The 14,907-nt window shown below is 38.2% G+C and overlaps 1 protein-coding gene and 1 non-coding gene across 2 annotated transcripts; one reads left to right on the top strand and one right to left on the bottom strand.

Annotated features, from left to right (window-relative positions):
* Positions 1-9,703: 9,703 nt before the first annotated feature.
* TRNAF-GAA (transfer RNA phenylalanine (anticodon GAA)) lies at positions 9,704-9,776 on the top strand. The gene has a single exon. It is a non-coding gene; the product is annotated as a tRNA-Phe (tRNA).
* Positions 9,777-11,552: 1,776 nt separating this feature from the next.
* On the bottom strand, positions 11,553-14,702 carry LOC109031345 (U6 snRNA-associated Sm-like protein LSm6). The gene is made up of 3 exons (XM_019042802.2): positions 14,523-14,702; positions 13,026-13,127; positions 11,553-11,918 (listed from the first exon to the last, which is right to left on the bottom strand). Exons 2-3 carry the CDS (start codon positions 13,114-13,116, stop codon positions 11,767-11,769), a joined length of 243 nt encoding a protein of 80 aa, XP_018898347.1. The 5' UTR covers positions 13,117-13,127; positions 14,523-14,702; the 3' UTR covers positions 11,553-11,766.
* Between the last annotated feature and the right edge of the window lie 205 nt (positions 14,703-14,907).

Genomic DNA, 14,907 nt, shown 5'->3' with positions numbered 1-14,907 from the left:
GAAGAAAGGTAAACGTTGCTATGGTCCTCTGGCAGAATCGACTTTGAATTCACGCTAAAATACAGGGTGCAGGAATGGTAAATTCTACCAATTTTTTTTTCTCGGTGCACTTTTTCGATACATAATCGATTGTTTTCGATACACAGCGACCCGGTTGCCATCCAATGTAAACAAGAAGAATATGAATTACTACGTTTTCTACATCGCCAATGAAAATGTATCGAAAGGGTGACTGAATCTTTGGCACACACCGGGCTCGGAACTGGTCGACCAGAACACGGCCCCAGCTCATTTCACAATATTACGACTCCATTTACTCTATGGTCTTCTCAAAATAGGGAGCTGAGATACAATGATATTTATAATGAACGCGCCTCCAACGCAGTAGCCCGTTAATTATGCATATCGACGGCGGCGTAAGTCCGCAATCACATATCTCGTTTTGTGGTGTCTGAAAATCTCCGCCTCTATGTTATTTATTTTTAAAGGGGAACAAATTGAAATCATTCCTTGAAGTTTTTGCAGAATTGTCTTTGCACAGAGAAGAAAAATCACGGCAGTTTTAGAGAATTGCAGTTGAATAGTTCTCCGTTTAAAAAATAAAGTATGATAACAAGGCTGCGACGTCGCAAACTGAGTTATGTTATTGCCGACTCACACCGTCGATATGTACCGCGTACTGCTTGATTTTTGAAAATTAATTTTGGCTTACGTATAAATATTTGACATTTGGTCTGAAAAGGTTAATCACGATATACTTATAATTCATTCTATTGACGAAAGTCTCGTTGTATCGCCGATTTATCGCTTGTATTGCTATTACCAAGAGTCGAGGACTCATGATCAAATCGCTTAGAGTGAGAAAAAATTAGCCTTATATTGACTGAAAGTTATACTTTTGGCAACATTGCTCGAATTTTTTCCCTGAAAGACACTACATGTCAGTCGAACTTTTTCAGAAACATGGTGGAATTGTAAGGCTAGCATTTACACAGACACTGACAAACATAAAACAAGCCATTCTTTGTCGTTTTCAGTTTCTTTCATATATGCGTTTAATTTTATCACGCAACTTTCGGAGAGACATTCTCCTCTTTCGGGCCATCGTATTTTTTGCAGCTGTACATCGCAAAAATTTCAGTCTGATACGCATGAAACTACGAAAAAAAGGTGTTGCCTATAGAATAAGGGAGGGCAATTTCTACTGTTCTGTGGAAATTCTGAGAGCGCGCCTGTAGCTGTGGCCTTGGCTGATGACGAACAAAGAAGCGCTCCGATTACGACGTTGCAAGCTGTCTATTAATTATTTTCATCTCGTTCTAAAATTGCAATCACATAAAGTTTCAATGAGATAGTTTGGTTAGATTTCTCCTACAAAAATACACAGTGTATTGGAGGAATGGCCGTACCAAGCGTCATCGCAACGAGGAACGCTAAAATGGGAGGAAAGAATAGAGATGGGGAAAAAGAGGGGGGAAAAATGAAATGTGACGATGGGTATTGACTATTGAATTTACTAGGAAGCACGAATAGCGAGCTATTCGAAAACATGCGTATCCCGCTGCATGTTTTTGACTGAACCTATGAGCAACGTGTGATTCTGCAATTGAACCAGTGAGGACGAAAACACACCAACTCGAACAAATGAAAATAATTAAGACGCACACAAAACTGTACAGAAGGTGAAGGAGTATTAGTCTAAGAAAGAGATTTTTGGTGCCTATATGCAAGTACTTAAGGAAAATTTAAAGGTCCAAGTTGGAACATATGCACTATAACTTCAATGACCTTTATGAAACTGTCTTCAATGAAATTGAGCATTTTCGAGCTGCCGAGTTGGTGTGCTTTCGTCCTCACTGATTCAATTAATGTCGGTTCTTGAATTCTGCCGATGAAGCTCTTGTATGTGTTTGGAATTTGCAGTTAACGTACATCCCCTGGTGTGAGATTTCGCGAAAAACCCGTTGGTGTCATACTGGTTTCCTCCGAAATCAACTCCAAAGCTCGAAAAAGCTCTCAAAGTTGAGGCTGTAATCCACGCTATCTTGAGAGTCCACGTCTATACCCGGTCAAACTCACCATACAAAGACCAGGAGTAAATTTATACATTAGCAGGGTTGCCGTGTTTTCAGTTTGGGAGTCCCCAGACAAAGTGACAACCATGTTATGTGGGTATAGTGTGGGTATTAGCTCCGTATCTTTGCGTGGAGAGCTTGACTTGATGTAGAGGTAGTAACTTTGGAGTTCATTTCGGAGACAACCAGTTGCACCATCGGATTTCTCGCAAAATTATACACAGGAATGAGAGATTAAATTGAAAATCTCCCACACATGCAAGGACCCCATTGAAGGGCATAGGCAGCAAATCTAACCGAGAGTGCAAATAGTCATATTGCAAATCATAACATTTATCCTCCTCCAAAAAATTTTCTGGAATTCATGGATAATGCGTGAACCTATTGGAAGGTACCCGGTACCGTCCCATTTAAGGTTCGCCTTCAATTTGGACTCTCTGGTAACAAAAATGCAAAGGTGAGCTGATAGGTATGTATTCGAAAAGCACACAATTAAATTCCATAAGTTTTGATGGAGCCGAAGAACTACGTGGTGAACCCATTAATGGATATGGTCCATTTGAAGTTCGCTTTCAATTTTGCCGTATAGGCAACAATCATACCTCGGAGCGCGAATAGTTATCTATTCGAAAAACATACAGTCATCGCTTTATAAATTTCGATTGAACATAGATAAATGACGATGTGAACCTGCTGATAGCTAATATGGTCCATCTGAAGTTCGCCTTCAATTTTGCTGCTTAGGCAAAAATCATACCTCGGAGTGCGAATAGTTATCTATTCGAAAAACACACAATCATATCGTCCCATGAGCTTATCGACGGTAAAATTGCAAAAATGCGCGTCTCACTCGTGGAAATTGTCGTTCCTATTTTATTTTTTAGGAGACCGAACCAATATTATGACTTGAAGTTTTCACAGAATATTCTTCATAAAGAGAAGATGAATCACTGAAATGTTTAAAAAGTGACGTTTGAAGGTTTTTCACGTAGAAAATAAAATATGACAGGAAGTTTGCAACGCCGCAAACCGAAGCACACATTTCTGCAGTTTCACCGTCGTTAGGTACTCAATGAACAGATAATTGGACCGCGGTAAACAGAAAGGAACCAAGGCACATCAGCTATTGCCAAATTTAATCTGGCAATTCAATTTTTTTACGCATGAAAACGGTTGTGCGATTTTATGCTAATTTCAGTGGATTTTCTCCACAGTGCGAAGCAAATTCCTGACAATTTTTAAAGAAATCCGCACTAACGTTCTCTCATAAAAAATAAAATGTTCCTGTTAAAAGTTGGCAATAGCTGATATGGCTCGGTTCCTTTCTGTTTAACGAGGTCCACTTGACGTTGTGAACCTATTGGTACCTTGATTTCGCCTTTTGTCGTGCCATATTCACCACCCCTCCGGCTTCCAAGGCTGGATTAAGGTGGTGGCCACATGGGCCGCGGCTCATGGCGGCAAATTTTGCAATTTTTTTAAATGCAGGTACAAAAAAATCGGATTCAGAAAAAAATTACAAACAAGAAAAGGTGACAGAATCTCTCATTTCCCGAGAGTTCATTAATTTCTAATTTTGTCGTACTACGGCGATACAAAAGACTGCGCACCTTTAAGTAGTTGAGTTAAGAGAGAAACCAAACACGTAATTAGGCCTGGAGCGGCGCGGCGAAAAGAGAAATGATTAAGAGGACTTGAGATGAAAAGGAGAAGCCCTCGACGCGGCGGTAGTCATGTAACACATATGAGTGCCTACGAGACTGCATGAATACTTCACGCATTGCGTAAAACACGGTACGATCAACGCGTCCGCGTCCAGCGTGTCTTTGGAAATGCATTCACCTTTTGCGAAATTTTTAGGGTACATTTTTCACTTTTTCCTACAAAACATGGGTTGCATGTGAATTCGTAGTGTTTTTTCACGGTCAGCAGGGGCTCCTTCCGGGGCCAGGGCCCCGGTACCAGGGTCCCAGTATCCCCCACCACCCTTGTGGCGGGCCTGCTGGAGTCAGGCGCACCAGAACGATAAAAAGATTGACCTTACGACCTAATTCAACAGTTCTGCGCTCATCTCCTTGTTTTAAACTTTTGTTTTCAGCTTTTTCTCCTGCTGTGAATGAGCGAGTAATTTTCCGAAAACGTCCTGCCGGTGCTTTCGTTTTATTTCAATCCTATATTTAATTCAAATATTTAATTGAAATCCTAACTTAATCAGAGTTTAATTATGCGGTCAAGACTATGAAAAAATATCAAGGGAAAGCGGTCACCGCAGGCGTGGAGGCTACTTCAATTTTATTCTTCCGTCTGCAACAGTTGTAAGGCGCAATGATACAACTATACGTACTCTCCGGAAAGCGGGAGGTATCACGCCGCACTTGAAGGCGTTTTTAAAACAGCCAGTTCGCGACCGAGATTGTCGTGCCGCTGATAGTCAGGCGCACCAGAAGGATAAAAAGATTGACCTTACGACCTGATTCAACAGTTCTGCGCTCATCTCCTTGTTTTAAATTTTTGTTTTCAGCTTTTTCTCCTGCTGGGAATGAGCGAGTAATTTTTCCAAAACGTCCTGCCGATGCTTTCGTTTTATTTGACCTTTAACGGCCTTTCTTTCCGGATTTTCTTTATTCAATCATTGATTTGAAATCCCAAAAACCTTTTATTTCAACCCGCTTAATTATTTTAATCATCCTATAGAAGCTGCCGGATCGCTAATTCAAATCCTAACTTAAACACAGTTTAATTATGCGGTCAAAACTATGAAAAAATATCAAGGGAAAGCGGTCACCGCAGGCGTGGAGGCTACTTCAATTTTGAATCACATATTGCAGAAATGTTAACTGTTCAGAAAATGCAAAAAACTGATTTGAGTAAACTATAAGCTTTTGGAAAAAAAATTTTCGAGGTTTTCTTTTGTCCCCCAAGTAGACTGACAATTTCCATAAAAAAATTTTACATGATACTCTTTCTGGGTTGTAAATAATGACACTTGAAGGAAGAGCATTAGTGCCCTTTCTGTAATACATGGGGGAAGGAGCCATAATGAGTGATAGAATGGAGCCAGAAAATTATTTTAGCCCTTGTTTTTCATCTCAAATGTATGGCAATGATGCATGTCTATAGCGAAAGTTGGAAATTGTATATCTCCATTGCAACGTTTCAAAATGTCTGCTCTCTTTTTATACTATTTTTTTAAAGAGAACTAATAGAGATTTTCCCATGAAATTTTCAGAAAAAAATCTTGATGGTGTGAAGAAAATGTACACAAAATTTCAATAGAGAATACTTAAGAACAAAAAAAAGAAGACGAAATAAAATTGGCAATGTCGCAATTGATGGTATGCGATTTCGAATCTTCACCATGTGGTTTGCCCACAGCTATGTAAATTTTAAAAATATTTCTGGCTTGTTTCAAGTCAAGAAATTTAAAAAAAAAAAAAAAAAAAAAAAAAAAAAAAAAAAAAAAAAAAAAAAATGTATCCCTTGAATTTCAATAGCGTAGTAATCTTCTACCTACTTCCTCATCCAACCTGTTAAGGGCTCCTCTCACTTCCTACACTCAAGGTTCAATTCTTACTCCTTTCATTTTCAGCGTGAGTGAAGCGTGTAGCGTGATCACTGTCGTTTCGAAACGCAAAACTAACCTCTCAATCGTATCAAAACAAAACAAACGACGAGTTGCCGCTGCCGATGCGCGCGCACCCAGTGGGCATGTACTGCAGAAACGGCACTATATGCTGCAACAGTGCCCTTTCTGCTCTACGTGAAGAACTTAACCCCTGTCAAAAACACATAAAAAATGCGAATATAGTGCCCTGTCTGCACTACAGGATGTGTCTACATACACTAATGCGAAAACCGCAAAAAACTCAATTTCGAAAAAAATGTCGATTGTGCCCTTTCTGTAATAGCTGATTCTTTTATTCTTCCGTCTGCAACAGTTGTAAGGCGCAATGATACAACTATACGTACCCTCCGGAAAGCGGGAGGTATCACGCCGCACTTGAAGGCGTTTTTAAAACAGTCAGTTCGCGACCGGGATTGTCTTGCCGCTGAGAGTCAGGCGCACCAGAACGATAAAAAGATTGACCTTACAACCTAATGCAACAGTTCTGTGCTCATCTCCTTGTTTTAAATTTTTGTTTTCAGCTTTTTCTCCTGCTGGGAATGAGCGAGTAATTTTGCCAAAACGTCCTGCCGATGCTTTCGTTTTATTTGAGCTTTAACGGCCTTTCTTTCCGGATTTTCTTTATTCAATCGTTGATTTGAAATCCCACAAACCTTTTATTTCAACCCGCTTAATTATTTTAATCATCCTATAGAAACTGCCGGATCGCTAATTCAAATCCTAACTTAAACACAGTTTAATTATGCGGTCAAAACTATGAAAAAATATCAAGGGAAAGCGGTCACCGCAGGCGTGGAGGCTACTTCAATTTTATTCTTCCGTCTGTAACAGTTGTAAGGCGCAATGATACAACTGTACGTACTCTCCGGAAAGCGGGAGGTATCACGCCGCACTTGAAGGCGTTTTTAAAACAGTCAGTTCGCGACCGGGATTGTCGTGCCGCTGATAGTCAGGCGCACCAGAAGGATAAAAAGATTGACCTTACAACCTAATTCAACAGTTCTGCGCTCATCTCCTTGTTTTAAACTTTTGTTTTCAGTTTTTTCTCCTGTTGGGAATGAGCGAGTAATTTTGCCAAAACGTCCTGCCGGTGCTTTCGTTTTATTTCAGCTTTAAAGCCCTTTTTTCTGGATTTTTTGCATTCGGCGCAGGCACAGTGCCTACAAGACTACATGAATGTTTCACGCATTGCGCCAGACACAGTAGGGTCAGCGTGGCACGGCGTCGGAAGTTAAAATTATTAAACCACATTTATGTTTGTTCTTTCTTAATTTTGAAGTTCATTTCTTACGAATGAAAGGCATTGTCCCCACAGAGATAGGTTTACGGAACTGAACTTTCGCGCGAAGTTCCGTGAACGTTTGCTAGTAGTGTTGACAGGGTTTACGCAAAAAATGTGTTAAACACGATTGAATGCGAGTCTTATGCACCCTTCTTCCTCCAGCTCGTTCACTTGATGGTTTTTATTGATGTTTTAAAATGAATGAGAAGAGGGCGGCAAAATACGGGCGGCCCGTACTCGGCAAGTTAGGTAAATCCGGCTATGCCAGCTTCATGAATTTTTCCTCCCCTCTTTTGTGGGCAATATTTTATCACTCAAAATAGAGAAATAGGAATCTAGAAAGTATCCGCTTGCGTAAATTACAATTTTTTAAAGTTGAATAAGTAGCTTTTACTTGCTTGTTTTTATTTATGGTCCTAGTATAGGATTCATTTATTTTAATGCACCACTTGGTTCAGTCGTCGGTAGCAACTACAATGGGTGTTATTTTAGAGACATTTATTTTGAAGTTGATAAAATTTGTATATTAACGTTAGGAGGTTAGCGTACGGGAAGAATCACTGCAGACCGAAAATGACCACTGAATTTTTGGATATTTTCTTCAAATTTTCCACTTCATTTTTAGCACAGCAGGAACGGAAAGTTGTGATGTACTTGATATACCATATCGACGGTGAAAATCAGCAATCACATAACTCGGTTTGCGACGTCGCAGACTTCCTGTCATACTTTATTTTTTAAACGGAAAACTACTCAACGGTAATTCTTTAAAACTTCCGTGATTTTTCTTCTATGTGCGAGGAAAATTCTGCAAAAACTTCAAGGAATCATGTCCATTTGTTCTCCTTTAAAAAAATAACATAGTTGCGGAGATTTTCAGACACCGCAAACGAGTTATGTGATTGCTGACTTGATATGAAAAATTCTATGCGCTTTAGCTTGTTCATTGGTCCCTTCTGTGCTTTACAGTGGCTGCTCCGAACATCCTTTCACAAGACTGATTGTGAATGGCATGGTTTCTTTTGGCTCCCCTCTTGAATCCTGAATATATTTCGAACAAGGTGCAGTCATATTTTAAATATATTTTCATTAACCCCTTATATGCTGAAGACCGGTCAAATTGACAGGAGACTTATTTAAAAAACGCGCGACGCGAGTTGTAAGGGACCGCGGTACATACGAGCCGTAGATGTAGGTCTGTAAATATTTGTACATTAAAAAAAGAACCAGGCTTCAAATTGAAAAAAGATGTAAAAATTGAGGAACAACAGAGTCGAGACGTAATAGGGGCTAGTTTTTTTACTTTTTCTCTCGAATCTGCTCGATGCATCACTGGCAGCATAGAACGGAGTATCACGAGTTCCCCCTAGCGCCATCGCGCCTTCAATTTTGCAGATGCAACACGGAAATCCATCATGTACGAATAGGTGTATCTCTGCGTCGTCATCAACGCACTGTGATTGTTTCAGTTTGTCTTATTTGTATTTGTAGCGGTGCTTTAAAGACTGTATGAGACAGCCGTAAACAGGAGAGCCGTAATAATCGAGCCTTGTTTCTTAATTTTCTTACGACATTTCATTGGCAACAGAAAGTGGAGCTGCGAAACATCGCGAATTCACAGCTCGCGCCATCGCGCCTTCAATTTTGCAGATGCAACACGGACATCCATCATGTACGAATAGTTGTATCTCTGCGCCGTCATGAACGCGCCTCTTTTTACTTTGCTCTATTTCCATACTGTGATTGTTTCAGTTTCATTTGTATTTATAGCGGTGCTTTAAAGACTGTATGAGACAGCCGTAAATAAGAGAGTCGTAATAATCGAGCCTTGTTTGCAGCACGGTGAAGTGCCTACATCGTGTCTTAAGTGACTCTCGGTACTTCTACGAGCAAGTCAGTGGTGAAACTGCAGAAATAAATACTTATCTCGATATGCCGCGTTGCTGACTTGATGTTATATCTTATTTTTTTCATAAAAATTACTGAACGTCATGTTTTGAAAGTTCGGTCATTTTTCCTCTCTGCGTAAAATATATCATGAAAATTCCAAGCTTTGATGTTGGTTTGGTCCCATTTGAAATAATTGAATAGAAGCGGAGATTTTGTAACACCGCACCCAAAATACGCTTATATGCAATTTAACCATCGAAGTGCAGTAGGTATCTACGCGAACAAACGGAAAATGTATATAACATCAGAAAAGGGAGTTTTCCCCCTCAAAATTAGGTATGCTGATGGAGATAAGTGAGAGAGGACTTATACATACCTTATGTCGATAATAACAAGTTACATGAACTGATCTGCCTTGCTAGGGAAAAACGCCGTAAAAACATTCAGGCGTTGCCAAATTTCAATTTACAATACACGAATTTCCGGCTAAACTTAAGAATATTTTTTTTTGAATTTTTTTAGATAATTTCGTTTGCAATTTCAACTTAAGTTCCTGAAAATTTCAAGGAAAAATATTCATTACTTTTCTCAAAAATGGTCATAATGTTGATGGAAATTTGGCAACTCTCGAAAGTTCACGGTGCTCTTCCTTGGCACGGCAGTGATAAATTTTTTATTAAAAAGGGGGCGCTGCAAAGCGACCAGGGGGCAGACCCAGCTATCTCTGACTTCGTTAGATTATCCGACGTAAGTAGGCGTTGATGAGGGTCACGCGCCACGCACTACGCGCAGTCCGTTCAAACCCGTACATTTTGCCCATTTCGTACACCGGCCGAAATAGCTCAGTTGGGAGAGCGTTAGACTGAAGATCTAAATGTCCCTGGTTCGATCCCGGGTTTCGGCACATAATTTTTGCTTGGAAGAATAAAATTAAATTAAAGCTCCCTGACTTGATGAATACCTACCGCAAGTAACTTCATTCTGGTGACAAGCCAGTGCCTCATTGCTACATATTAAAATAATGGAATCAGTTGCTTTCAAAAGGAACTAGTCCATTTTTGCCTGAGCCTTGCCTTGTATAAAAAGGCATGTTAACTTGGGACTCATCGAAGAATTACGAAAATACATGATTCAATGCCGTGATGAAAATTTGATTGTTACTAAGCAAACTTGTACAATTTTTTTCAAACCTTTGAAAAATTCAGTAGATAAGTAAACGCAAACGAAAAATCCATGCAAATTTACAGGATAACAATTATATTGCTAGATTTTTCTTTCTTTTTATCTTTCCAAATATATTTTTTTTTAATTCAATTACCGAAGTTTTGATTTCTTTTTGCATACCTAGAATTTTATAAAGTTGAAAAAAAAATTAAACACTGAAACACTGACCATCTGCTAGTTGAAAAATAAAAAAATATAAAAAAAGTATTGGACAGTTTGGGAACTTTAAGAGGGATGATGTGCTGTTTGGGATATGAATGAAATTGTAAAAAGATCCCTCATTCAATTATGCAGGTACCTATATACTTCGAGGAATTTCAATTTTTTTCATTTGCTCTTGGTACCTATTGTTGACTATATAGAGGCCTCTGACAAATAATATTCAAATTTTGCATAGATGTAAACATCTGAGATATCATTACACTTGAGGCTTTCACATTATTAAAATTAAAATATTTATTTTAATTACATGAATGATCCTCAGTAAGAAGAATTTTTTCTTCTCCACTTTGGCATAATCAAAATGACACAGAACCCATTTACTCAAAACAGTCAAACTGTGAAGGAAAAAATGTAATAGAGTTTGCTTCTATGCCAGACACCCATGAGAGGCTGATGGAAATTTATTCCTGGCGATGAAAATGCCTCAGATGCCTCGTTTTGTTTTTTGGAAAAGACTTCAAGTTTTTGCAAACGCACTACATGATTATAATGAAATATTTTGATAATTACCCAGGGAAAAATTGGCGAATTTTAAGTGAACAAAGTTTATTAATCTAGTGGTGAAATGAGGAAATTTCAACAATAGACTTTTTCTTCAATTAAGGTAGAGATTTTTGGTCCTTCAAAGATTTAAGAACATCTTTCCACAATACTCTCTTAATAAAAGTCAGTCATGTGATTCAATCAGTATACCAATGAAACAGCTAGATTTCTTGGGTGACAATTTTTGCAAGTTGGCAACACTGGTCTCATTTCATTTGGACCACGTTAGGCAGAAAGGAATCAAGCTACATCAGCTGTTGCCAAATTTTATAGGGCAATTCAATTTTTTACATAAATATGATTCTGCGGATTTCTATGCAAATTTTGGTGAGTTTTCTGCATGGTACCTACAAAGCAAATTCCCTAAAACTTTCAAAGGAATCTGTACCAACGTTTTCTTGTAAAAAATTAAATTGCCCAGGTAAATTTGGCATTAGCTGGTATGGCTTAATTCCTTTATGCTAAACGCAGTCTATTTAAATCTGCAGTAAATTTAGAATCTGGGTGAGACAGCCTGCTTTTTTTTGTAATTTTTGGTTTTCCGTACTTTCAAATGCTGTGAAAATGGTGTTGGATTTCACCCTATTCTTGTCCTTATATCAACAGGAAGTGATAAGTATGAGCAAGAGGGAAAAAATGAATTCGTAAATTCCTTGATAGAGAATGGTAAGAATAATGAAACAAGCAAGAGTAAGGAACTTATAAATTGATTTTTAATCTTCAGCTTGCCACAGTTCCAGGTCCTTACAAATAAAAAACAGTGAGCTCCTTAATGAGTAGCACTTAAAACATATCATTATCAGGTAGTGACAATAAAAAATGGTAATCTTACAAGATCAGAATGCTGCATACAAAAGTTGGATATCCCTGAACAAAGTTAGATGAGTATGGTTAGACACAAGACATCATCCTCCCCTTCTTTTTTGCGTACTGATATACAGCACATTGTTGCCTCTGATGAAAGCGTCTCCGTACTTGTTCTTCAGCTGACCATTGACGTACTCCTCAGTTTGTTCCAGGGCAATGTTCATGTAGCCATCCAAGCATGCTAATACTCCTGAAATCAAAATTAAATAGAGGCATTAGATCAATTGCTAATGACACAGTAAAATGAATAGCAAAATATAAATACAAAAAAATTCAAAATAATCATGTAGCAAACATCTAATTCTTAAAATTATTTTTAAGATAAATTGGAGTAATTTGGATCTTCTATAATACTGAGTGCCTGAAAGAACCATTGATTCCAATGTTCTACTCCAATTTTTAAATGACCAAGCACCGTCATTAATAAAAACACAACTTTCCGCCAAGATTGTAAAATATTTTTACAAAAATTGTAGAGAGCGGGAGATTAAGTAACTATTTGCACCATGGATCCAAAATTCTAGCACGGAGAGAATGGGTCAATCAGAGAGACAGAGGCTTTCAGCCCTCTCTGACAAGCAATAGTATTGTCAAGCATGGGGCATGGGACAAATCGACGGTGTAAGTCGACAATCACATAACTCGGTTTGCGACGTCGCAGACTTCCTATCATACTTTATTTTTTAAACGGAGAACTACTGAAAGGCAATTCTTTAAAACTGCTGTGATTTTTCTTCTCTGTGTGAAGAAAAACCTGTGAAAACTTTAAAGAATGATGTCAATTTGTTCTTCTTTAAAAAAATAACATAGAGGCGGAGATTTTCAGACACCGCAAACCAGTTATGTGATTGCCGACTTACACTGTCGAAATGTAGACTTAAGTGCTAGTTTCAGTTAAATGTTTTCTCACTTCTAAATATTCCTAGGATGGATATTTTACAATTCTGCAGAAGGATGTGTTGCCTGTGTTGGTGACGTCTTGCGGTGCTGAGGCAGTTTAAAGCTTCATTGCAAGCTCAAATTAACAAGATTCCATTCAATTTTTATTTTTTGAGAGCATGAATGTGTAAAGAAAATTTGACTCGAACTGCGCCTCCAAAGCGATGTTTGCTCAAAGGAAAAATGTTATTCACACTCGTCCTACTTCAAAAATGTTGACTTTAAAGTAGCCCTTGAGCACATAATGTACCCAGTGGAGATAGGGGTGCACAGTAGCCAAGACGGACCATCTACTTGATAGCTGACCCGATATAGGAAAGAGTATTTTTAGGTGCATGTGGTTAGGAGTTTTTTTTACCTCGATAATCAACACCACTATTGAGCTTTACAACGACTGGTCTTCCGTGAATTTGTGACATGAAATGAGTTAAAGCTTCTTTGCGACTCATAGCTGTGACTCCTGAAACAGAGAGGGATAGGGGGCAAGAATTAAGAAAAAGAGAATCAAAGATAGAGCAAAATTCTGCTGTAAAATTTGCACTTTGTGGAGGCCATCATTACTTTTAGAGCTAAGCATCTATTGGCTTACCCCATTTTTTAAAATAAAACTAGCCAGTTGCCCTTAAATTAAGATACAGCAGGACAGATAATTGGATCGGATTTAGCAAAAAGGAACCAGCTTGATTACAGTATTGTAAAAATGTGGCTTCTTTATAAATATTTAAAAAATCTCCCAGAATAGCAAATAGTTTTTTCTTCGTATCCAACAATTCTTGAATTCAAAGAAAAATAATTGTAGACAATAAAATACTGTAAAAGTATTGAGTATTTTCAAAGGAAAAGGAGACGTTGCACGGTTTTGAAAATACTGTGATGCACTGGTTCCTTTTCGCTAAATGCGTTCCAATTATCCTTTGAAACTTTATTTATACTTACGAACACATTGGGGATCAATGACGAATTCCAAAAATGTACACTTAATGTCCAGATTTTTCTGACAAATGTGATGATAATTCTCCTATTAAACTTATTTCATAAAGGAAGATAAAAAGAAAGAGAGAAAAAAACCCTATTCATTCGAAGGCTTGGAAAAATATTTGAACTTTCTTCTTGATAAACAGAGAAAGACAGAGAAGCTTTTCTGATGGTTGCAAATCTTGAAAAGACAAGCTAAGTAAGTGGGCTCTTTGTAGGTACTGGCTCACATAAAAAGGATATTCAAAAAAATTGCCAACAGAAATTTTCACTTCCATCTCTCTTTCACACTAAATAAACGACTTGGGTGAAAATTCTGTTGGTAAGCTCTGCTTTAGATTGCTCTCTTGAATGAATGCCCAAGAATACAAGCTCTCAGAAACCACAAGTTATGCAGAAATGAAGTAGCGAGCGGGGACTTGGTCATGAAGATTCACTTGATTAATGCCATTGTAGACCAATGCTTATGGAAATTATAACTTTATCCATAGGCGTTTCCATCGGATTTCCTAAAAGAAAACCAACTAACATTTTTACAACAAATTATCTTTGTCAAGTCTCCATTTAGTAGGAAGACAAGCTTTCTCATAAACAGGCTATTTACAGCAACTGTGAGCGATAATGACAAGCTTACTAAATGTCGGTGACTCTCGATTCGTCCTGCAAGACGTCTAAAGGCAGTCAGATTCTGGACCGATCTGGGTAAGATTTTAATGTTGAACTCTGTTATGTTGAATGGCTTTCTCTCTAACAACGTACAGCGTTTTCTTGTTGACAAATCCAATCTTAATTGTTTTTTCCATGAGTAAAACCCAAAAATTCGAAACACGGATTGTTACAGAATATATGAGGAGGAAATGTGTAAGTTGCAAGGGCTTACTTGGAGAACTGCTGGGTGATTAATGTGAGAGAAATTTTCGAAGACTTGTTGATCGGTAACCTGAAGCAGGAAGAACGACGTTTTATTCGTGGAGAAACAAGAAACTTTTAGAATTATAAGGGAAAAACGCAAGACAAACTCTAACCTCATCAAAACAACTTTTGTTTACAATTTTGGTGCCGGCATGCAGTGTCACCCTTCTCCAATAGGAGCGCTACCGTAGTTCAGCGTCAGCGTTGACCCGCTTAGCCGCGAAAATTCAAATCAGCGCTCAATAGATTGTATTGGCACGATCGTACCCCATGAGATGATACACACTTTAGTTTAATTGCGACGTTGCATCAAATCTTCGCTCATGTTTTAATATTTTGATGGAAACCGTATT

This window comes from Bemisia tabaci, chromosome 6 (genome assembly GCF_918797505.1).
Source record: "Bemisia tabaci chromosome 6, PGI_BMITA_v3".
In the NCBI taxonomy this organism is placed as follows: Eukaryota; Metazoa; Arthropoda; class Insecta; order Hemiptera; family Aleyrodidae; genus Bemisia; species Bemisia tabaci.
Note: the sequence above shows the minus strand (reverse complement) of the source record. Positions and strands in the feature narration are given on the sequence as shown.

Bases quoted from the DNA above. Each gene is read 5' to 3' on its own strand.
- LOC109031345 (XM_019042802.2), bottom strand. From the start codon at position 13,116: ATGAGTCGCAAAGAAGCTTTAACTCATTTCATGTCACAAATTCACGGA. The intron at 11,919-13,025 runs GTAAAAAAAACT...TTTTGATTTCAG, and splicing joins TAGTGGTGTTGATTATCGAG to GAGTATTAGCATGCTTGGAT.